Genomic DNA, 23,538 nt, shown 5'->3' with positions numbered 1-23,538 from the left:
GTCTTCCTGTCTGTGAGATGCTGTCGTTGGTGTGGTGGAAAAGCAGGACATGGTTTGTGATTCATTGTAAATGATACTATATTCTCCTGGTCCCCCTGACAAATATCACATTATCATCTTCTAATTTAACTTTATATTTTAAACATATATGATACAAATAAATATAATTTCTTGTTCAATAAAAAGAGGGAGAGAAGTGTGGGTTACTGGTTACTAGCATGGAGCTTCAGGGTGCAGAGGGGGCTGGTGTAAACTAGGGGTTTGGGAAGGCTTTGGAGGAGGGCTTATGAGCTAGGCCTTTGCATAAATCAAGAATCTGATCTCTCTAGCCCTGTATGTTTACTTTCTTTTGTTCTGCTCATTCATATACCTTAATAAACAACAAAAAAGGGGCTGGGCGGTAGTGTAGTGGGTTAAGCGGACATGGTGCAAAGTGCAAGGGCCAGCGTAAGGATCTGGGTTTGAGCCCCCAGCTCCCCACCTGCAAGGGGTGGTCACTTCACAAGTGGTAAAGCAGGTCTGTAGGTGTCTATCTTTCTCTCCCCCTCTCTGTCTTCCCCATCTCTCTTGATTTCTCTCTGTCCTATCCAATAACAATGACAGCAATAACAACAATAATAAGTAACAATAACAACAACAGTGATAAACAACAAGGGCAACAAAAGGAAAAAAAAGAGCCTCTAGGAGCAGTGGCTTTGTAGTGCAGGCACAGAGTCCCAGCAATCACCTTGGAGGCAAAAAAAAAAAAAAAAAAAAAAGTCTCATTTTAACTCAGTCACAGTAGGAGGCAATTACATTTTAAAATAAGTAAGATGACCTATGCCAGCCTAACTCCATGATCCTTTCCAACCAATAAAGTGGAGTTTTCGAGACAAACTTAATTTCCTTGACTTTACTATTCCCAGAGGTCTTGTATGTTGGAACAGGTGGGTGGCGAGCTTGAATAAAGAGTTCCTCTCGTCTGGTCCAAGCCTCAGTGAAACATACAGATTTTCAGATTCATCCTGCGGGTCAAACTGTTTCTGATCCTGAAAGAGCCGACCAACCATTTCTCTGTAACTTAGCAGAAGGTCCTTCATAGAAGCCAGCTTTGCCTAGCAGTAGTTATCCAATGAGTGTACATGGAATCACCCAGAAACTTTGTTAACACCAAATTTCCAGGCCTATCCCCAGAGTTCCTGTGGATTCAGATGATGTATGAAGTGGTTCCTGAGGTTGTGGGTCCAGGGATCATACTTCAGGGACCGCCTTCCTGCTTAAACCATGCTGCCTTCAGGGAAAGAGGTAACTTCGTACTTGATGGGACCTTCCATTATCACGGCCCCTTCTCAAGGGTTTGCAAAGTGGACGCTTCCCCATCCACCACAGTAGGAACAACTGTGAAGACATAGTGGCCCCTGCGGCCTGGAGATGATTTTCCACTCTCTGGACTGTCCTTGTGTGAATTTGGAGGTGCTAGAGCCAGTAAAACAGGATCCAAAGCTCCATGGTTCTCCTTCTTGCTAGTGAAGCAACAGCTATCATCAAAACCAAGCCTTGCTCACAGCCTCAATGAACAGTCTCCTTGTTGTGAGCCTTTGGTCCCCAGCCATACGATATGGTTCTTAGCTTTCAAGATTCAGCTTCATCATCATTCTTCCCTGCTAGTTGGTGCAGGGATTCATCTCTGAAAGCCCCCCCCCCCCCCCCCGGGATCTAGAAATGGTGTTGAGGAAAAGAAGGTGCTAACACTTCAGTGAAAGCCCAGGGGAGGCAGATGGACCCTCAGAGAACCACCCAGCAGCTCTCAGTCTTCACACTGTGGCCTATTGGAATGATTAATTGATGTCCACCATTCTGCCGGACAATTAAGGAACACAGGAGAAGGAGGGAAAAGTCTTCAGTTAGACCTAATTTGGCACCATATTGTTTTCTGTTAATCTATTTTGTTTTCTGTCCGTCTGTCCCAAGAGACGGGTGTCTTGCTGCTTGCTGAAGCATGCATAACTAATGTCCTCATTAAGGGCTGATCTGTTTATCAGGGCCAAGCGAGAAAGCCAGCTTGCCAAACCTAGGCGCAAGCTAGGGGCTGTTCCCTCCCTCTGGGCCTTAGCCCCACCTCATTAAGCTGGTCCGGGCTATTGATTGGGAGCCTGTGTTTGGAAGAGTCTTACTTACTCCATGCATTATCTTGACAGATTGATCAGACCTGATTGAGAACCTCTTAAAGGAACGAACAGCTGTAATGGGAAAGTTGGACTCTGTCATCCGTTAGGATGATTCTGGGAGCAAGAAGAACAAGGCTGACATCTTGGAGCAATTGTATTTACAATTAACATGGCTGAAAACGATTGCCTCTATTGATCCCCCCTTCCTGCAATTACAGCCCCATTGTTTACATTCCAGCACTTCAGTTATAAAAAGGAAATTCAATAATTATTGCATTATTTAAAGTTAAAGTGCCACAGAGTTTGCTGGCTACGCTTGCTGGTTGATTTAACGTTCAGTAAAATCCATGCTGAGCTCTCCATCTTGAGGCCGAATGGTATCGGCTTTTAATGAGACTTAAAAAGGGTGGGGGGAAGAGAGCAAAACCCAGTGCACAGGGTGTTTGTCTGGGTTATTTATGAGGGGAATCCGAACCCGAAAGAGTTGAGAAACTAGCCATGTCATCCTTTGCAAAACTGGTCCCCTCCCACCAAGTGGCAGCCATTGGCCACAGAGCCTTCCCTCTGCTGGTCTCTTGTCCCCTCCCACAGGGTCACTTGCCCCTTCAGCTTTCAGCCAAATTCATGAATATTAGGAGAAAGGATGAGATTCCCCAGCAGCCAGAATGAGTGACATCAAAGGCATTTCTATAATGGGCTTCTCCCCCACCTTTTTTTTTTTTTTTAACATGCAGGAAAATGAACCCAGGATCTCATGCATGCATGTACCCTTGCCTAGCAGCCTCCCTGGCCCAATTGTTTCATTCTGTTTCTTTTGAGAGACACAGAGGAGAAATACCAGAGCATTCCGCCACCATCCTTTAGGACTATCTGGTGTGCTCCCATGTGGTGCTGTGCATCAAACTCAGGGCCTCACACATGAAAGGAATCTCTTGGACCTTGGCATTCTTCTCTTCTCCCTCATCATTCCTCCATTTACTCTTTCAAGAGAAAAGCAAAATCAAAATTAATCGCCTCTTCTCGAGAAGAAGTCAGCATGGTGTTGCTGTCTGTGGCTTCTCTCATTATGAAGGTGATGGGGGTGTTTGTCAGCAAATCTTGGGAACTCAAGAGATATCCAAAATTGGAGTGCCAAACTTATGCTTCCAGTGGCTACTGCTAAAGTTCAAGAGTGGGAAAAATTTTAAAGAGCGTTTGATTTTTTTTTTTCTTTTGTCCTGGGTTAAAACTAAACTCTTCCTTGGGTTCTGCTCCAGCAGGACACCTGGACAGGTGCACTTGGCAAGATGCAGAGTGGGGCAAGGAAGACGTGATGGTGCCTCTTGCTTGGCCTTCTAGATTCAGGCTTTGCCACCCCAGAGCATTTTCCACTGCAGATGTGAAAGGGGCAAGGAAGATGAATAGAGAGCCAATTTCAACTTTTATGAAGTATCTGGAGTAAACTAGTAATAGGCAACTGCTTCTCGGTGACTTTTTTGTTGCAGATATTGCCTGGTTTATCTCCTGAAGTTTGTTAGAATCTGAAATACTCTTTGAGAAGAGCAGGTGCAGAGATTTAAGCCTTGGGCATCTTGCTCCTTTTAGGGAAATATCCTCTTGTATTTCTGACTTGAGTCTCTCTATCTGTCTGTCTATCTATCTATCTGTCTGTCTGTCTGTCTATCTATCTATGTATCTTCTTTTCCTTGAACATTGCTGTTCAACAACATCTAGGAGATAGTTAGAAATGGCAAATTTGGGGAGTCGGGCTGTAGCACAGCGGGTTAAACGCATGTGGTCCAAAGTGCAAGGACCAGATCAAGGATTCCGGTTCGAGCCCTGGCTCCCCACCTGCAAGGGGGTCACTTCACAGCGGTGAAGCAGGTCTGCAGGTGTCTATCTTTCTCTCCTCCTCTCTGTCTTCCCCTCCTCTCTCCATTTCTCTCTGTCCTATCCAACAACGACGACAACAATAGAACAACAAGGGCAACAAAAGGGAATAAATAAATAAAATAAATAGTAAAAAAAAAAAACGTTAAAAAAAAAGAAATGGCAAATTTGGGGGCTAAACCCCAGACCAGGGAAGACTCAGTAGTCAGGGGCATGACACCCCCCCCCCACTTCTCCTCTTCCAACATAGTTCTGTTACATGTTTGAGTTAGAGAGCCACTCCTGAGCTAGAATATCATCTATATCATTAACAACCAAGCCCAGGGTACTTGCCCTGCCAAGCAGAAACAAGGAAGCACAGTCTGGGCTCATGGTAGACTGAAGATGACTGTATCGATTATCTGGTATGGAACTGTACATTGTAATCTTACAATCTTTTAATATCCTATTAATCACAAATAAATTTTAAAAAGAAAGAAAATGCCCATGAAAAATGTAAAAACAAGTAAACATAGTCCCTGATTTTTCACTGTGTCAGTGTCCCAGTAGGCAAAGATATCCAGTCACCATATCCACTTGTGTGCCAAGGACTGGGGGCTTGAATCCTGGTTCTGACTGTACCCAGAGTATAACTTGGAAAGTCTCTGAAAATAAAATAAAATAAAATAAAAAGTAAGCACCTCTTAGAGGAAAACACCGCTGTGTGTGTTCAGTAGCCTTCCCTCTACCCCTTCTTCCTTTATTCCCTCCCTCCCTCCTTCCTTCTTTCCTTCCTTCCTTCCTTCCTCTTTCTTTTTTTCTTTCTTCCTTCCTTCCTTTCTTTCTTTCTTTCTTTCTTTCTTTCTTTCTTTCTTTCTTTCTTTAATTCTTTCTCCCTTCCTTCCTTTATCTCCTTCCCTCCCTCCCTCTCTCCTTCCCTCCAGAGTTATTCTAGGATTCAGTGCCTGTATGATAAATCCACCATTCTGCCAGCTATTTTTCCCCCTCTTCTTTTCTTTTCCTCTCTCCTCACCCCCCACCATTTGACACCATAGAGCAAAATTGAAGGAGAGAGACACCTCTAGCACTGTTTCACCATTTGTGAAGCACCCGCCTCACCCCCTGCCCCAAGTGAGACTGAGGGCTTGAACCCAGGTCCTTATGCATGGTAATGTGTATGCTCAATTGGGTATACCACTGCTTGGCCCCATCAAACACATTCCATATTGTAATTTCTGTACATCCTTTTTTTTTCGGGGGGGGGGTCTATCTGGGATTCTTCTTTGGGGTAAGAGCAGGAGACACAGTACCAAGAGAGGTATAAGAGAGCTTAGTTGTAAGGAAGAAACTGTCAAATAAGCAGATTCAATAGCTGTTCATTTCCACCCCAGTCCCAAAGCTTAATTAACTTAAAACATAGTAATAATAATAAAAAACTACCTTATACATTATAGAGACAGACCATACAGCAGGCACATAGGAATTATCCCATTGAATCTTCCCAGCAGTGCTATAATGAAGCCCTATTATTGTCCCCATGTTGTAAGTGAGGAAACCAAGGCTCACTGAAGTTCCTAACTTGCCTAAGACAGCACAGAGCTAGGGTTTTCTACCAGGCTGTCTTTACCCAGACTGTACTTTATTTATTTTATTATTTATTATTTGTTCCTTTATTATTTTGGATAGAGACAGAGAGAATACGAAAGGAAAGTAGGAGTTAGAGAGGTGGGATCGGAGAGATAACTGCTGCCCTGCTTTGCTGCTAGTAAAGCTTTCCCCTGCAGGTGGGGACAGCGGACTTGAACACTGGTCCTTATTGTGCAGGCTAACATGTGTGCTCAACCAGGTGTACCACTGCCTGGCCCCTCCCCCAGACCCTACGTTAATCTACCATTATTGTCAACAACTTGGCTTGAAATGGAAGGAGAATAAGCGTGAGTAGCATGACAGCCTTTGTTTTTGTCTGGGAGTGAGTACCTGGAAGAATTGGAAAGTGGTGCTAGGGCAGAAGCTCATCCCAAACTATTGGAGGAGCTATTACTATCCACTGTTCTTTGGAAAGATGATGTTCAGATGTTAAGTGCTTTAACTAGTTTTCAAAGAGTGGTCAGTTTGTGTTTTGCTTTGACTGATTAATGGATATCTGTGTGTCTGTGTAGGGGAACAAGAGAGCACAGTAGTGCTCCACCATTCATGAATTTCTGCTCAGTTTTTCCTTGTTCTCACCTGGTGTGGGGGATCAAACCTAGGGCCTCAAGCATGCAAAGTAGATCCTCTACTCTTAGGCCCTGCGGTGGTCATTTTGATGTTAATCCATGGAGTCACCTCCTTGTACATAGATGTTCATGCAACCATTACTCGAAGTGGCCATCATTTTGTTCATGACCTCAGGATCTGATGGGCCCCTTTCTTTGTGACAACTCCTTCAACCTGGTGATCTTTCTCTCTGTATGAAAATAGTACCTGCCACAGTACCTGCTGGAATTTTCCTAAGGGAGGGAAATTAAATGTGCAACCACCAGAATTTTACCTGCATCTACATTTGAGGTGTTCTATGAAAAGGTATTTTAAAGCCAAGGTAGGTATCATCTATAGAGAGTTGCAGAGTTATTTTGCAGATTTGCTGTTATTTTGTTTCTAGTGTTGACTATACTTCTCTGCAGGGAACACTCATCTTGAGACTTTGGAATCAAGAAATGGCACTCACTTTAGGGGAAAGCTGCAGGGATGAGAAATGTCAACTCCAACCTGAGAGGTGGGATCCTGAGAGCCAGCTTTTGTGGCTTATTCTAGGACCTGAGGAGTATGGCCTAGAAACCAGAAACTAGGTCAGAACAGTGCAAATGGATTGATCTAAGGGAACATTTTTACTTCCTTTCACTTTCTCTTGTAAGTCATGGTTGGGGCTTCTATCTTCTGGTGTCTGCAGGGCTCCTACAGGGATGTGGGACTAAATTAGCATATGCCAAGGCTGAAGCCAGGAGGGGATAAAAAGCCGGCATTAAACAAAAGATATATATATTGACCTTCTGGAAGCCATCATAAGAATGTGGCATTAAATTTGGAACTGTAACACAACCTCTGATTAAAAAATTAAAACCTTGGTAGCACAACCCATGATTAAAAAAATTAACCACCCACACTCCCGCAGCAGTGCATCTGAAGCAATTTCTTTTTTAGGCATTCAAGGTGATTGCCGGGGTCTGGGACATCTTGGTTTGAGAAGACCCCTGCAGTCAGAGTGGCATAGCTTACCTGAGGTGGACTTGGCATCAGAGCACAGGCTCCAGATTGTTTCTTCCATGTGCTATGAGACCTTGGAGAAAACACATGACCTCTCTGAGCTTTGAGTTTCTCCAAGGACAGGAGCCAAGAGGCTGTAATTAGTTGGAAAGTCTTTGTAGGTGTTTCCTTTGTGTTCAGTCCTGTGGAAGGGCACAAGGCTGCACACACCCACCTCTACCTATGCATAACTGTCCCTACACACACCCCCCATGATAGCGTCTTCCTGATGTTTCTGTAATGTGGGGAGCTAGTAAACTCATTCTAGACCCTCATTTTCTGCTCCTGCCTCATCACTAGAAGTCTTAGTGAGGCTTTTACAATCTCCACCACAAATGGAGAAGCGAAAGGCCCTGGCATGCTGTAGCCAGCAGTTGTTTCTTCCTAGCCTCTCCCACCAGGCCTCTGACATATGAATTGAGAGGCCCTTCCTCCTGCCTTTGCCTTGATGGGCTGAGAGCCCCAACAGGTGTCTCAGGGCCTTCCAGAATGTCCAAGAGAGGTTGAAGGGTATTGCTTCTCTTCTTGCAGGAGTTGCTTGATATCCCCTGGGGTACAGCCCATCTGCTTAGACGGGGTGCCTAGGGGCAGCATTGCCTGGCAGGAAGCTTCACTCTTTCAGAACAGAATTATTCAGTGAGCAAAGAAAAATGGTGTGTGTGTGTGTGTGTGTGTGTGTGTGTGTGTGTGTGTGTGTGAAAGAAAGAGAGAGAGAGAGAATATAGGTGTTACTCCCTGAGGAAACTTTGTGAATGCTGTGTGTGTGTGTGTGTGTGTGTGTGTGTGAGAGAGAGAGAGAGAGAGAGAGAGAGAGAGAGAGAATGAGAATATAGGTGTTACTCCCTGAGGAAACTTTGTGAATCCTCTCTGTGTGTGTATGTGTGTGTGTGTGAGAGAGAGAGAGAGGGAGGGAGAGAACAAACGTACTTTGTCCATTTCTACTTTAAAAGGGAGGCTTTGACAAAACTTAATCAATATTTTGCATTCCATGCATGAAAAACCAGATGTTAGAAGTCTCCTATTGTTGGTGAAGAGGAGGGAGCTGGAGCCCCTCCAGATTTATAGAAATCAATGTTCTCTGACAGAAGTTGGTTAGTTTTCTTGGGAAACAAGTAACAGGAACACATTTTTTTGATTTTCACGATGAATTATTTTCTAACAAGAACCCTTTTTTCGTCTCTTTGACTTCCAGGCATGGGCCAGGGTAAGCTAGCACAACATATTAATGGGGTAGAAGCCCACAAAGTAATGTAGGCTGGTTTCTCTTCTCGTCTTTCTCTTTTAATTATTAATTTACCTTTTGCATTGAGCCTGATGTACCATCCTCTTTACCAGAGGTACTTCTTACTGCAGGAAGGACTTTTCTTAGCTCCATTCCTTCCCAAGAACATTCCCCTAAGGTGGATGTTGGATGCTTCTGTGTTAGGGGCACAGAAGTGTCACTGTCCAGCTTAACTGAGATGAGATGAGCTCATCAGATGAGATGAGATGAGATGAGCTTATAAAAAGTATCAATAATTCCTGGGTGAGTAAAGCAACATAGTGGTTTAGGACACAGACTTCAATGCCTAAGGCACAAAACAGAGACCCCAAGTTTAGTCTCGTGTGCCACCATAAGCCAGAGCCAAACATTACTCTAGTAAAATAAATAAATTAATAAAAGGACCCATAAAATGTCTCATTGGGTAAGGTGCATGTCTTATTGTGCTTGAGGCCCAAGATTCAAAACCAATACCGCATGGGAACACCATGAACAGTACCAAAGGGTCTCCATGGATGATGGAGTAATGCTTTGGTGTCTGCCTACTCTCTCCCTTACTCCCTCCTCCTCCTCCTCCTCCTCCTCCTCCTCCTCCTCCTCCTCCTTCTCCTCCTCTTCCTCCTTCCCCCTCTCTCCCTTCTCCCCTCCCTCAAAATACAGAATGAAAATTGGGCTGGGGAGGTCTCTCCAGGCTTGCACAAGGTTCTGGGTTCATTCTTTGGTGCTGCAAACAGATAAAATATAAACTTTCAAAGAGAGCATAAAGAGGCACAGCAAAACAGACTTGGTTATCTGAGCCCACCTCCCCCCTTTCAGCATAAGGTGCTGACCACCTAGTATGTCACAGTTAGAGCCTGAGGTGCTGGAGATGTGTTGGTAGTAGCTGGAGGAGTTGGAGATTGTTGGGTTCTTTTCCTGCTTATGAGTCAAACAGGACACCTGTATGTTTTATGGGTCATTGTATTCCTCCTCCTTTTGTTTTTATTACCACCAGGGTTATTGCTGGGGTTCATTGCTGGCACTATGAGTTCACCACTCTGGCACCCCCCCTTTTCTTTCTCTTTCTATATTTTTTTTAATTTAAAAGAGACATTAACAAAACCATAGGATAAGAGGAGTACAACTCCACACAATTCCCACCACCAGCTCTTTGTATCCTATCCCCTCCCCTCCTCTGATAGCTTTCCTATTCTTTAACCCTCTGGGGGTATGGACCCAAGGTCATTGTGGGATGCAGAAGGTGGAAGGTCTGGCTTCTGTAGTTGCTTCCTTGCTGAACATGGGCGTTGACTGGTTGATCCATACTCCCAGCCTTCCTCTCTCTTTCCCTAGTAGGGTGGGGATCTGGAGAACCTAATTTCTAATAGGACAGACAAAATTGAGACAGGACAGAGAGAGGGAGAGAGATAGACACCTGAAGACTTGCTTCACCATTCATGAAGCAGATCCCCTGCAGGTGGGGAGCAGGGGCTTGAACCAAGGTACTTATGCTTGGTACTATGTATGTAAGCATACTATGTATGCTTAACCAGGTGTGCTACCACCTGGCCCCTGGTCATTGTACTTATTTGAATTTTCAGCAAGTAAATTCCCTAGCCAAGTGTAGTCATTTCTTTTGGTAGAAACAACTACACATTTGAAAGTTGTATAACCCAATGTTTTGTAGGCATATTTACAAACAAACAGACAAACAGTGAGGTTGGGGAAATTAAGAAAACCTTAGATGGGTTCAGGGTTATAGGGAGGGGCTGACTGAACTGGTTTTGAGGGGATCAGGAGTGTCAGCTTTTCTTACATTAGCTTGATCTTCCTTCCCTGATGTGCTTGCTGGTCTTGCTTTCTTTTGTTTGTGGATAGAGGCCAGTTTTCCTTGAACCAACCAAGTGTGAGTCAGTTTATTAGCCCCTTGCATGGCTTTTTCTAGTCCAGCTAGTGTATTCTCACAATAATATTTAAGCTGTAACCTCATCATCACCTGTTAGTATGTCTTCTCAGTCGCAACCATTGTGCTTAGTCACCTGGAAGGCAGAGCATATTCTGTTTTTGAGTGTTTTTGCATAATAGCTAATGTGTGCTAGACACTAAGAATCAAACCCAAGATTTGCCTTGCCCAGGTGTTTGACAGCCAGTTTTTTTGGGGGTGGATCCACTTATAGCAGGCCTTGCCACACACTAACATTAAATCAGGTAGTTGTTTTCTTTCTTTCTTTCTTTCTTTCTTTCTTTCTTTCTTTCTTTCTTTCTTTCTTTCTTTTTAAGTAGACATATGATCTAACAGTAGTGAAGAACTTTTTTCTTTCAAAGATAGAGGTAGAGAGAGAGTGAAAGAGACCACATCACTGAAACTTTCAGTGTAGGGGGACCAGGCTCAAAACTGGGTCATGCACATGATAAGTAGTACATTATCCAAGTGAGTTATTTTGCTAGCCCTCAGGTAGGAATCTGAAGCCTAAAGCAAAGAAAAGTGAAAGAAAAAGGGTAAAACCAAACTCAGGAGTCCTCCCTGAGTCTGCAAATGCCTCACGATAGAGGTGGAGGAAAGGCTTGGCTTTGGGGGTACTCACAGTTTGTGTGGGTGCAAAATTCCCTGTCAAGGAAGGAGAGAAAGAACTCTGGGAGGAGGCTGCTCTTTTACTGAGTGTTCCGCTGGGATTTGTGCCTTGGTGGATTCTTCATATATTACAGTGAATTTAATTAAATACATTGTGATCCCAATTGAGGGTATTCTAATTAGCTAGGTCAGGAACAAATTATTCTTCCTCTTTCTCCAAATGAAAACATCTTCTCTCCTCTGCAGGGGAAGCATGTCCTTGGCTGACTGGCTGGCCCTGGTGGAGTCCTCCTCTGCTGCACAGGCCCCACCCTTTCCTGCTGCTTCTTATTAGACAGATTCCAGGAGTGGAATTTGGGGAAGGGGCCAGTGCCACTCAGGAGGGAGAAAGGAGTCTGGCTGACAGAATCAGTGTGTTGGCCCACTCAGGGCCAGGGAGATGACCACATGGTGTGGAAGAGGTCTGTAAGAGGGTGGGATGCAGGCTGCCATTCATTTTGGTCACTTCTGTTTAGTTCAGAATGAGAAGCACCCTGCAAGATCGTGCAGTCTAGTGCAAGCCGGGCTGTTCCCCTCAGATTGTGTGTGGAGGTGTAGCCTTTACAGACAGGTAGGTGTTTTCTAATAACCAGCCAAGAGGTCCTTCTGAACCTTTTTGATGTTACGTGTCTTGGAAGATGAATTTGGAGTTTAGGAGCAGGACTGGAATTATTATTATCAGTTTGTTAAAGGTTTATTTATTTATTTATGGGAAGAGAGAGGAGGAGAATCATCACAGCATTATTCCACCAGCCATGTGGTGGGTAGGTGCTTAAATCTAGTTCTCATAAAAAGTGATCTGGGCGAGCTGTTTCCTCACCAGAATTCTTTAAAAAGAGGGGCGAGGGGAGTGGTACATCTGGTAGAGTGCACATATCATCATATGCAAGGATGTGGGTTCAAGCCCCCCATGCTCCTCTGGTCCCCACTTGAAAGGGGAACTTTCACAAGTAGTGAAAGAGTGTTGCTGTGCTCTCTGTCTCTTTGTCTCTTTGTTTCTGTCTTCCCTTTCCTCTCAACTTCCATCTAAAACAAAACAAAACAAAAGAAAAAGCCTTCAGGAGTGGTGGATTTGTCATGCAAGAATCATGCCCCAGCAATAACTCTCATGGCAAAAAAAAGATGAATTTACAATGATGGGAGGGAAAGAGAGACCATAGCACCACTTTGCTGCACCAAATGCAGTGCCAGGAATTGGAATTGAACCGGAGTCCTCATACATGCAATATCTGCTTTGTGCCCACTGAGCCAACTCTCCAGTTGTAGACTTAGAAATTGAATTTTCATGTGAGTCTTTTAGAGAAATCCCTCAATGTTCCCTAGTCTAGGATCAGGGGAAGTGGTTGTGATTCTTTTTTCTTTATTTCCTTTTATTCTTTCTTCTATCGTTTATAGTATGTGTCCATTTCCCACTAGGACTTAGAGTATAAAGTGGTTTTGGAACATCTTTTTTGTGCTAGTCCTTGTTTTATAAGCAGGCATCCCCAGTGTGACATTTTCAAAGAATAGCTATTACAGCCCTGTCACCCAAGAGTCCATGGATTTGAAGACAACAAAGCTTTGACATCTCAAATCCTATCAAATTCCTTTTGGGCATGTTATCCTCTCTTTAGGCTGAGAGATTGGAAATCCCGGCCATTTGGAAAACAGCACACACATCCATGTTTTTTTTTGTTTGAAATAACAGTAGTAATAATATAATACTAATAGTTATAATAAATAAATAATCATAGAAATCCTGTTTCATGGGAAGGTAATAATGTGTTGGACTTAATCATTATTTTTTCCTGTTATCTTTTATTCAGTTAGTTTTTTAATTTTTTATTAATGATTTTATAGTAATTAACAAGATTATAAGGTAATGGGTATAATACCATACAGTTCCTGCCACCAGAGCTTTGTGTCCCATCCCCTCCATTGGAAACTTCCCTATTCTTTAAATCTTTTTATTTTATTTTTAAAAAATATTTATTTTCCCTTTTCCTCCCCTTGTTGTGGTTATTGATGTCGTTTTTGTTGGATAGGACAGAGAGAAATGGAGAGAGGAGGGAAGACAGATGGGGAGAGAAAGATAGACACCTGCAGACCTGCTTCGCCGCCTGTAAAGTGACTCCTCTGTAGGTGGGGAGCCGGGGGTTTGGAAGCGGGATCCTTACGCTGGTCCTTGTGCTTTGCACCACGTGCGCTTAACCAGCTGCACCACCACCTGACTCCCGAAACTTCCCTATTCTTATCCCCCTGGGAGTATGGGCCAAAATTCTTTATGGGGTGCAGAAGGTGGGAGGTGTGGCTTCCATAATTGCTTCTCCACTGGATACGGATGTTGGCAGGTAGATCCATACCCCCAGCCTGTTTCTATCTTTTTTATTTTATTTATTTATTTATTTAAGTGGAGCAGGGCTTTGGAGAGGACACATTGTTGAGGTTGTCTGCCCAGGGATGTCAGGATGAAATCTTAGTAGAATCAGCAACTTGGTGGCTGAAAGGTGGCAAAATATAAAAGAGGACAAATTGTTTAATGAACAGGAACCCAAAAGTAAGAATAGAGCAGATGGGGGCATACCTGGTTGAGTGTACTTATTATAATGCACAAGGACCCAGGTTCGAGCCCCCGGTCCCTACCTGCAGGGGAAAGCTTTACAAGTGGTAAAGCAGGGCTGCAGGTGTCTCTCTGTCTCCCTCTCTACCACCCCCTTACCTCTTGATTTCTGGCTGTCTCTAATTAAAAAAAAAAGAATAGAGCAGATGAAATTAGGGGTCTCTGGATTGGTATGTTCCGTGGGACCCATGACTTTAGTAATTTTTGCCTGAGCCTGTTAGCAGGTAGACTTAAAATATTGTCTCAGAAGATGGTGTCAGAGTTGAGAAAAGGGCTGAAAAGCTGGATTAGGGCAGAGAGTAGTCAGTTTTAGTAGAAGAATTGGTATTTGAATTCTTCATGTTTTAGTGATCCAAGGTAAACAGTTCTTCCTGGCTCTTGAGTACACATTTCCTGTTCCACACTCCTCAGCTAAGCCCTTGCTCCCACTCCCTTTTCACCAGTTTTTAGCTTTTAAGAGGGAGGAGTTGAGAATGAATTTGGGCAAGTTCATCTGTAGCCTCCAGAAAACATTGCTTTTGGCCTGTCCTGTCCTCCTGAAATGCTCTGCAAGGCTCCTTATCTCAGAGGAGGCAAATGGAAGATAACCCAAAAAGAGAAAAATCAGCTCAAATTTATTGCAAGAAAAGAAGCCTTTCTCTGTTCAGGACTGTGATTTCTTTAACAGACACTACTGAGTTCACCAGGGCTTCAGACTCCTTCAATTTTGAAACTGCTCAAGGACAGCCTAGGCTGGTGGCTGGAGGAGCCTGGTGGTGGGATTGCTGTGTTCCAACGCTCTGTGCTTGAGGGTATTACAGGACCTGTTTTTTCTTGAGGAAAACAGACTTGTTCTTCACTGGTCCTGTGAAGCCCTTTGCATTCGTACCTGCACAATGGCCCCAGAGAAAGCTGGGTCTCAAAGTTCCGGGGTGGGGGGGCGCGGAGGGGGAGAAGTGGTTAAACACACATAGTACTAAGTGCAAGGACCCACACAGGGATCCAGGTTCAAACCCCCAACCCCCCCCCCCACCTGCAGGGGGTCCACTTCACAAGTGGTGAAACAGGTCTGCAGGTGTCTTTCTCTCTCCCTCTCTTCCTACCCCTTCTCTAAATATGTCACTCTTTCCTGTCTAATAAAATGGAAAAAATAGCTGCCAGGAGCAGTGGATTTGTAGTGCCAGCACCAAGCCCCACTGATAACCCTGGAAGAAGAAGAAGAAGAAGGAGAAGAAAGAGGAGAAGGAGAAGAAGAAGAAGAGTCCCAAGTGTGGACTAGTTTAGCTTGTTGACAGGATTGAAGGCCTGGCCCCTCCCCCAGCCCCCATGATTCTGTCACGACAGCTCATCAGTGCATTCATACTTCCTCCTGCAATCAGTAAGGTGCAAACATGCTTCTGGAAGATTCACACTTTTCCAGGCATCTGAGGGTGTATACTTGTGAGCACATGGACCTCAGAGCTATGTTGCCTGACATGGGTATTAGGGAGGGGATGGGAGGACCATCCCATCTGGTACTTTCAGTATTAAGCCTAGAGCAGGACCTTCTAGCGGCTGTGCCCTCTCCCCTTACAATCTGGACAAAACGTGAGTCCAAGTAGGATCAGAAAGAGTTATCAAGGTGTGGATCAAGAGTTAACAAGGATGAGTGTGGGTCAGGAAGGAGACAAATTTGGACAGTTCCCAGGCCTCAGTCATGTGCTCTGTGGCGCTCCAGGGACCTGACTTTACACATGGGTTATGGAGACTTAGAAAGGGATAAGCATGTAAAAACACTTAGGTTTTCTCAATTTCTTCTTCAGGTTTTCTCAATTTCTTCTTCTAAAAGGATGCTGGGGGACAAGAGACCCAGGTTTGAGTTCTTTCTCTCCCACCCACCAGTTGAGTCTGCCACTTAACCTTCTTATAATTATTCCTTCTGCTTTATGTACACCCAATAGAAAAAAAAATCCTCAAAATAGGTCACTTGAAATGAAGGAGGTGGATGTTTTCTTCCAGGAACATGCCAATTCTGGAATAAAAAGGGCTCCTGGCTTCTTGTGCTTCAGGGCATGAGAAGGTAGTGATTTTGGTCCATGGACAAATCTCTTCTGTCTTCTCAACATGGATATCCAGGGTCTTCTAACAATTTCAGGACCCAGGCCACCTCAAAACCACTCATTTTATTTACTTCATCTATCTATCTTTAGGATTTATTTATTTTTTATAAAACAGAAAGACAATAAGACCAAGAGAGACACCAGTGCGCTACTCAACTCTGGCATGTGGGTGTTGATATTGAACCTGGGGCCTCTGATGTCAAAGTCCTGGGCCCTGGTGCAGAGTTGTCTCCTCAGCAGTATTCCTCACATTACTTCTGTATGTCCTGCTGCCTGCTGGCTCTGGATTCAGACCCCTGTGTCCACGCACACAACACAGTATCATTTCCTTATCCATGTACCATGCCAAATGACCTTGAAATGTTGGCAGGAGACTAATCTGAAGAAATGTACTTTTCTGTCTTGATTTTAAGTCTGAGAACAATAAGCCTTGCTTTTAGGGTTCTCCTCATAGACAGTAGTTCTACATATAAACGTTTGGGTTGGGGGCTAGTTAGTAACACAGTAGGTTAAGTGCACATGGAGCAAAGCACAAGGGCTGGCATAAGGATCCTGGTTTGAGCCCCTGGCTCCCCACCTGCAGGGGAGTCTCTTCACAACCAGTAAAACAGGTCTGCAGGTGTCTGTGTTTCTCAACCCCTCTCTGCCTTCCCCTCCTCTCTCCATTTCTCTCTGTCCTATCCAACAACAACAGCTATAATAACAATTAATGACTACAACAAGGGCAACAAAATGGGGAAAGTGGCCTCCAGGAGCAGTGGATTCGTAGTGTAGGCACCAATCCCCAGTGATAACCCTGGAGGCAAAAAAAAAAAAGTTTGGGTTATCTCTCCTGTGCTGCTTTGGCCCTGTGTTTAATATCTGAGAGTTGTGTACAGATTGAGTGACCACTTAGATCACACTCTAAGCAGGGATTGTCTTACTTTTCCTGTGAAAGGCCAGAGAGTAATGTTTTAGGCTTTGTAGGCTATCTAGGCTGTGTGATTTGAAAGCAGCCACAGATCATACACAAAGTAATGGACCTGTCTCAGGAAAACCTAACTGGCCAAACTCAAGACTGCAGGTTGAACTTGGCCTCCAGGCCCTAGTTTGCCAACTTCCTTTCTGAACAACACAGGGCACTTTGGAGAGGGAAAGGAGGAAACTGTACATACTGTGCCTGGAGAGTCAAGTTTCTCAGGGAGGTGCTGTGATCTGAAGACCATAGAGGAAGCGATGTCAGAGGGAGATGGGAATGAGGGTCGGCCGTTGCTTGTCTTCAAGAACTGCTAGAACGAGGCCCATGGGGACACAGCACAACCTTCTGGGGGCATCTCATCATGAGGTAGCAACCCAAGTGGGTGGTTTCCTGGCAGCACTGGGTGTGAGTCACTCACCTGAGCCCTGTCCCTGTTTGTTCCCTGTAGCACTTGCAGCAGCACGAGAGCAGCGTGGAGGGCGAGAGCTGTTACTACCACTGTGTCCTTTGTAACTACTCCACTAAGGCCAAGCTGAACCTCATCCAGCATGTGCGCTCCATGAAGCACCAGCGCAGTGAGAGCCTGCGCAAGCTGCAGCGGCTGCAGAAGGGCCTGCCAGAGGAGGATGAGGACCTGGGGCAGATCTTCACCATCCGCAGGTGCCCTTCCACGGAGCCGGGTGAGCAGGCCAGAGGGCCCAGGAGACCAGGAGGGGTGGGGGCAGCTGGTCCTGGTGTCTTGTCACTGACCTTGCAGGTGGTGGGTGGTGTGTTCCAGAAGGGATAACACATGTGGTGTTAACCTTTAATTTTTTTCCCCCCTAATAATACACTAAGGTTGAACTGAGAGTCTTCCATATGAGTGACCCAACTGAGTGGTTTCCATGGCTCAATCTTTTTATTCCATATACTTAGGAGGAGAGTCTGAGAGGGAGGAGGGGAACACCGAAATACTCCATCATCCATGGAGTTCTCTTTACTATTGCTCCAGGTGCTTTCATACACTGCCAGCCATCACCTCAGGCATGAGGGGGGGGGGGTGTTCCATTGGTTATGAGCCATCTCCCGGGCTGCCATCATTTCTGGTTAACAATCTTTAGGCACCACCAGCCACTGCCCAGTAGGCCCGCAGGAAAGGTTTTGTCTTGTAACTCCATGTTCCTCCCCGTCTCTTCTGTTTCATGCTGTGGCTTCAGAGCAGCATAAAGTCAATGCTACATTATATCCTGCTCTCAGGGCTAAGAACAGGCAGTTTTGGGGCCTCTGGTCTTCTGATCTTTAAGAAGGGACTTTGGAAAACAACTTCTTGCTATCTACATTTTAATTTAATAAGAATGACTTTTGCTATTCCTGGCTGCCTGCTGCCTGCCTGCCTTGAAACTGTCCAGAGGCAACTCACCTCCTTTCTCTTTCCATCCTGTCATCTCGTGTCCCCCCCCCCCCCCCCCACCTTTTCATGGTCCTCTCATTCTCTTCTGTCAGACTCTTATTCCTATGGAGTCTCACTCAGTAGAACTGCCCTCTCCTTAACAATAATAAGAAAGTGGGGGGGGGGGCAGGTGGTGGCACACCTGATTAAGCGCACACAATATAGTGCACAAGGATCTGGGTTCAAGTCCGATTGAACTCCACTCCCGGGGGTCTCTTCTCTCTCCCCCGCGATGCAACCCGACAGTCCCCACCTGCAAAAGGAAAGCTTCACAAGTGGTGAAGCAGGGCTGTAGGTCTGCAGTTCTCTCTCTCCCACTCTATTTCCCCCTTCCCTTACAATTTCTCTCTGTCTCTATTCAAAATAAATAATAAAGATAAAAAAATTTAAAAAAATGGGAGCCTGGGATGCAGCTCAGTAGTAGAGTGCTTGCTTTGCACATCATATGATGCCCCAGCACCCAAACAAAACATAATAAAATAGCTTTTAGCCACATGTCTGCTCTGACCCTGGACTCCAAGCCTCTTGAAGCATTTGCCAAATGGTTTTCAGGCAGCTTCTGGGGTTTCTTATGAATGTCACTTCAGGGATGCTAAGCTCATAGCTCTCCCACCCAGACATTTTTTTCCCTTCTTTTATTTATTTTTGTCATTTTTTTATGGTCGTTGTTAACTACTTTGAGGGAGAGAGATAGAGAGACATGGGAGTAATTTTAACTCTGGGACCTCAACATGCAAGTCCCTAGCCCCACCACTGACCTGTGTCCCTGGACCATATGTTGTGGAATGACCTGGCCAAGCTGAACACTTGGCGACTCTTCAGCGCTCTATATCCTATAGTCGCCACTAGTTCTGGAACTAGAGGAAACTTTAATGTTAACCATTTTCACATTTATTTATTTGTCTCCGAGGTTATTGCTGGCCCTCAGTGCCTGCACCACCAATCCACTGCTCCTGGAGTGGATTTTTCCCATTTTGTTGCCCTTGTTATTGTTGTTGCCACTGCTGCTGCTGTTGTTTGATAGGACAGAGAGAAATCGAGAGAGGAGGGGGAAACAGAGGTGGTGGTGCACCTGGTTAAGTGTACACATTATAGTGCACAAGGACCCAGGTTCAAGCCCCTGGTCCCCACTTGCAGGGGAGAAGCTTCATGAGTGGTGAAGCTGGGCTGCAGGTGTCTCTCTGTCTCTCCCCCTTTCTACCTCCCCCCTTTCTCAGTTTCTCTCTATCTCTATTCAATAATAAATAAATAAATAAAAATTTTAAAAAGACACCTGCACACCTGTACCCGTGAAGCAACCCCTCTGCAGGTGGGGAGTTAGTAGGGTCCTTTTGCTTCATGCCATATGCACTTAACCTGCTGTGCTACCACCCAGATCCCCATTTTCACATTTTTATAGTTTTTTAGAGTAAAAATTAAGTGTTATATCAACCTTACTATGAAAAATACCATTCTCTAGAGTATAACTCTCAACTCTTGGTTTTTCTTTTTTTTTTTTTATAACTTCTGTTTTTTAAAATATTTTATTTATTTTTGTGTACAAGAGCACTGCTCAGCTCTGGTTTATGGTGGTGTTGGGGATTGAACCTGGGACTTCGGAACCTCAGGCATGACAGTCTCTTTGCATAACCATTATGCTACCTATCCTCACCCAACTCTTGGTTTTTCTTTTGTTGCTTGTTCCCATGCTGTTGCTGCTGCCGCTGCTGCTGCTGCTGCTGCTGCTCCTTCCACCACTACTACTACTTCTTCTTCTTCTTCTTCTTCTTCTTCTTCTTCTTCTTCTTCTAAATATTTATTTCTTTATTTTTCTTGCCACCAATGTTATCACTGGGGCTTGTTATTTGCATGATGAGCATACATCTACCATGCCTGGTGACTTTCTCTGTCTCCCTTACCCCTGCTTTGGTAGAAACTGATCAATTGGAAGGGAAGGAGGGGAGACAGAGAGGGAGCAAAAAAGAGAGAGACCTGCAGCATTACTCTACCACTCCTGAAGCTTACTCCCTGCAGTTGGGGGTTAGGGGCTTGAACCTGGCTCCTTGTGCATTGTAACACTTGTGCTCTACTCAGTGCACCACCACCCAGCCCCTGTCCTCATTCTTCTTGTTTCTACTACTATTTCTTGATTTTTTTTTTAAAAAAGGTTTTGGATATTTATCTTTTCATTTTGTTCACTCTAAAAAATGTGGATTTCACTAGCGTGCTATTATGTGAACCAGCACACTCACTCAGACATCACACAAGCACCCCATAATCTATGCACACTCACATACATGTGTGCACACATAGATACAACACCAACAAACTCAGAAACATTACACACAGGTGCCCTACACTGTACACAGTCACCCCCCACAGACATGTTCATGTACCCACCATAGACACACACATACTCCCCATACCCCTCACAACACGCTTGTACCTCCACCACACTGCCCAGTCTCTTTCCCCACCACACACACTCAGTCTTTTCTCCTTCCAGTTCCATTATGATTAAATAATAATTTGGGGTTATATTAATATTCAGTGTTTTCATTATTCTAACTCTATAAATATTAATCACAGCTGAGGCATGTAGAGTTTTATAATTTCATTTACCTTCTTGTACAACTTTTTGTTTTCCCTGGTTTTCAAGGTACCTATGATTAATTCATGGCTAACCCTCTGCCAGAGTAGACATTTCCTTGTCTCTGGGGCCTCTGCTGTATCACTTGTTCTGTCAGCTTCCTTTCCTCCTGCAGCTACCCCTCCCAGCCCACCAACTTCTTTCTGTTGCTTGCTTATAACTTTGGTCAGATGTCCTTACTGGGTGAGCTACCTCTCACCCATCTGCAACTCTGGGCAGATTTTCCATCAAAATGAAAAATCTCATACAAATGAACAACAACAAAAAAATCCCCCTCCCTCAAATAATTGAAGTTGCATTCCCAAATGACAGGAAAGATCCAAATTTGAGGAGGTCTTCTTCCTGCTGGGGAAGTTAAGGTTTTGTATCCCAGTCCTCTTGACAGTCAGTCCTCTTGACAGTCACTGAGAATTGTTTCTTTAGGGAAATACTATTGGGTTCCAGGATAAATTTTGTTGTCACTTCCCAGGTCACTGCAAAACTATCCTTAAATGCCTCTTCAGGTTAGAGTTCAAATGTCTTGATCTCTGGGGCATTTGGTCTTACTATCCTACTGCTGTGAGTGGCCTTGGGAGAAAAGAATAGGTCTCTGCACCCACAGACAAGTCAGTGCCCCAAAGCTGAGGCCACTGATTGAGTCATCTGACAGGGGAGTTGGGGGTCCCTGTTCCCAACAGGGCCTCTGGTCCTGCCATCCCCCACTACCATTGAGTCATGACGTAGGATTCTCCTTCTTCTACCAGTGTATGCAGATCTGTTTATTTCAGGGACTACCCCCCCCCATTCGTTTTATTTCTTTTATAGCTGTGCATATGTCATTGTTTCAATCTTCCCTTAAGAGTTGATCCCTTTTGCCCCTCAATTCTTTCTTTCACTCTGCTCAGAATTCCCTTTTTATTAATGAGGTGCCCCAAACTAAATAGTGTACAGCTGCCATTTCACCCGGGATCTATGGGCCGGAACAAACAGTCCCCTGTTTTATCATGTAATACTCCTCTATTTATGCAGTTTGCTCTGGAATTGCTTTCTTACACCATTGCCTTCTGGGTTTCTCTCATTTAATGCGTATTAGATTTTTTTTTCTCCCCCTGTTGAAGTGTATGAGCAACTTCAGTCTAGATGATAGACTTCCTTTCTGTGCTTCAAAATCCTTTAGTATTGTCTTTGGCTTGGCCGGCAGACATGTTTTTGCTTTCCACCCGCCTGCCTCCCCATTCTGCCCCCCCTCCCACTCAGACACTCTGGCTAAGTTCATACGACTCTTTACCAATGACAAAAGGGAAAAATCACTCCAGTTATTAGGTTATATCCCTGTTGACATCAGCATAACTTGGCACTGCTTTAGAAGCCCCTTTAAGAAAGCTCATCTTCATATATATTCTCCACTCCACCCTGCCCCCTTCCTTCCAGGGATTAGCTCATAAAATTTTATTGAAGAATATCTTCACTCTTCAAGGGACATTGTGAACTTGTGGAATTAAGACAGTAAAGGTCATCAGCTTCAAATGTTGTAAACACAGATGTGATTAAGATTTCCCCCTTTCCAACACAAGAATCAGGACATTAGTCTTCAGTTGGAAAAGCCAGTCTTGTAGCATGATGGAGTTCCAACTTTTGGGAGGCTTGCCTGCTGTGACTCTCAGCTGTCTATTCCTAGTTGTGCTGTCTACTGTTCTTCATATTGGTGTTTTTTCATCTTGGTACATGATGTTTTTATCTCTCCTTTTCTTTCCTCCTCTCTTGTGCACCCATGTACACACTGTTGTTTTAACTTAGAGCATTCAGATATCACTTCTGTGCTTTCCTGAGCTCAAGTCCTCACAACTTAGCTTCCTGTCACCCTCAGCCCATACCAGTGTGGTCTTGTTGAGGCTGATGGAGTGAAATCTAGAATGGTTTCCTTCCTGTGGTTGATGAACATATAATCTCTTCAGATTTTTTTTTTTTGTTGTTATTGTTTTCAATTTTGCTTTCAGGGTTACTGCTGGGGCTTGGTGCCTACAACTCGAATCCACTGCTCATGTGGCTATTTTTTCAATTTTTTTTTTTTTTTTTGGTAGGACAGAGAGAAGTTGAGGGGGGAGAGGAAGGTAGAGAGGGGGAGAGAAAAGTAGACACCTGCAGACCAGCCTCACCGCTTGTGAAGCGACCCCCTCCTGCAGGTGGGGAGCTGGGGGCTTAAGCTGGTGCACTACTGTCTGCCCCCCCCATTTTAATTGTTAATGTAAGTCAGAATCTTTTGCATTCAGTCAGATTCACCCCATAGCCTGTCAGATCCCATTAACAGATTGATATGGAGAAAAGAATCCAGGTAGAAGAAATCATAACAGAGTGAGTTCCTTGTTATGCACATGGCCTGGGTTCAAGTCCTGTTACCACATGGGAGTGCCATGCCACCAGGGGAAGCTCTAGTGCTCCCTAGATCTGCAAATAAGAGAGGGAGAAAGGAGAAAATTAGTTGCAATGTTCTCCTCTGCCCTTCAGCACACAGTGGCAGTGGCCAGGATTTACACCCGCTGCTGGCTGTGTAACCCCTCAAGAGAAGACTCATGACCAGACATCCAGGTCCTGCCCCACCTCAAAAGGACAAATCTTGACTGTCAGTGATGTGTTAATAACTGGGCCACCATCCCCTGTGTGGTCCTGCTTGTGGTCAAGCTTTGCCTATATCACTAGGCTGGATGAGTCTTGTGTCACATTATCTTTGACTGAGGGTT

General features: G+C 44.6%; 1 protein-coding gene across 4 annotated transcripts in view; it reads left to right on the top strand.

Annotated features, from left to right (window-relative positions):
• Positions 1-23,538, top strand: part of ZFHX3 (zinc finger homeobox 3) — a 309,679-nt gene that overhangs the window by 177,574 nt on the left and 108,567 nt on the right. For all 4 annotated transcript variants that reach the window (XM_060185225.1, XM_060185227.1, XM_060185224.1 and 1 more), the window contains one exon: positions 17,212-17,443. In XM_060185225.1, the coding sequence (XP_060041208.1) occupies positions 17,212-17,443 (232 nt within the window). The remainder of the gene's footprint in view (positions 1-17,211; positions 17,444-23,538) is intronic.

Source organism: Erinaceus europaeus, chromosome 2, assembly GCF_950295315.1.
Source record: "Erinaceus europaeus chromosome 2, mEriEur2.1, whole genome shotgun sequence".
NCBI classification, from domain to species: Eukaryota; Metazoa; Chordata; class Mammalia; order Eulipotyphla; family Erinaceidae; genus Erinaceus; species Erinaceus europaeus.
This window is presented reverse-complemented; position numbering and strand designations above follow the sequence as displayed.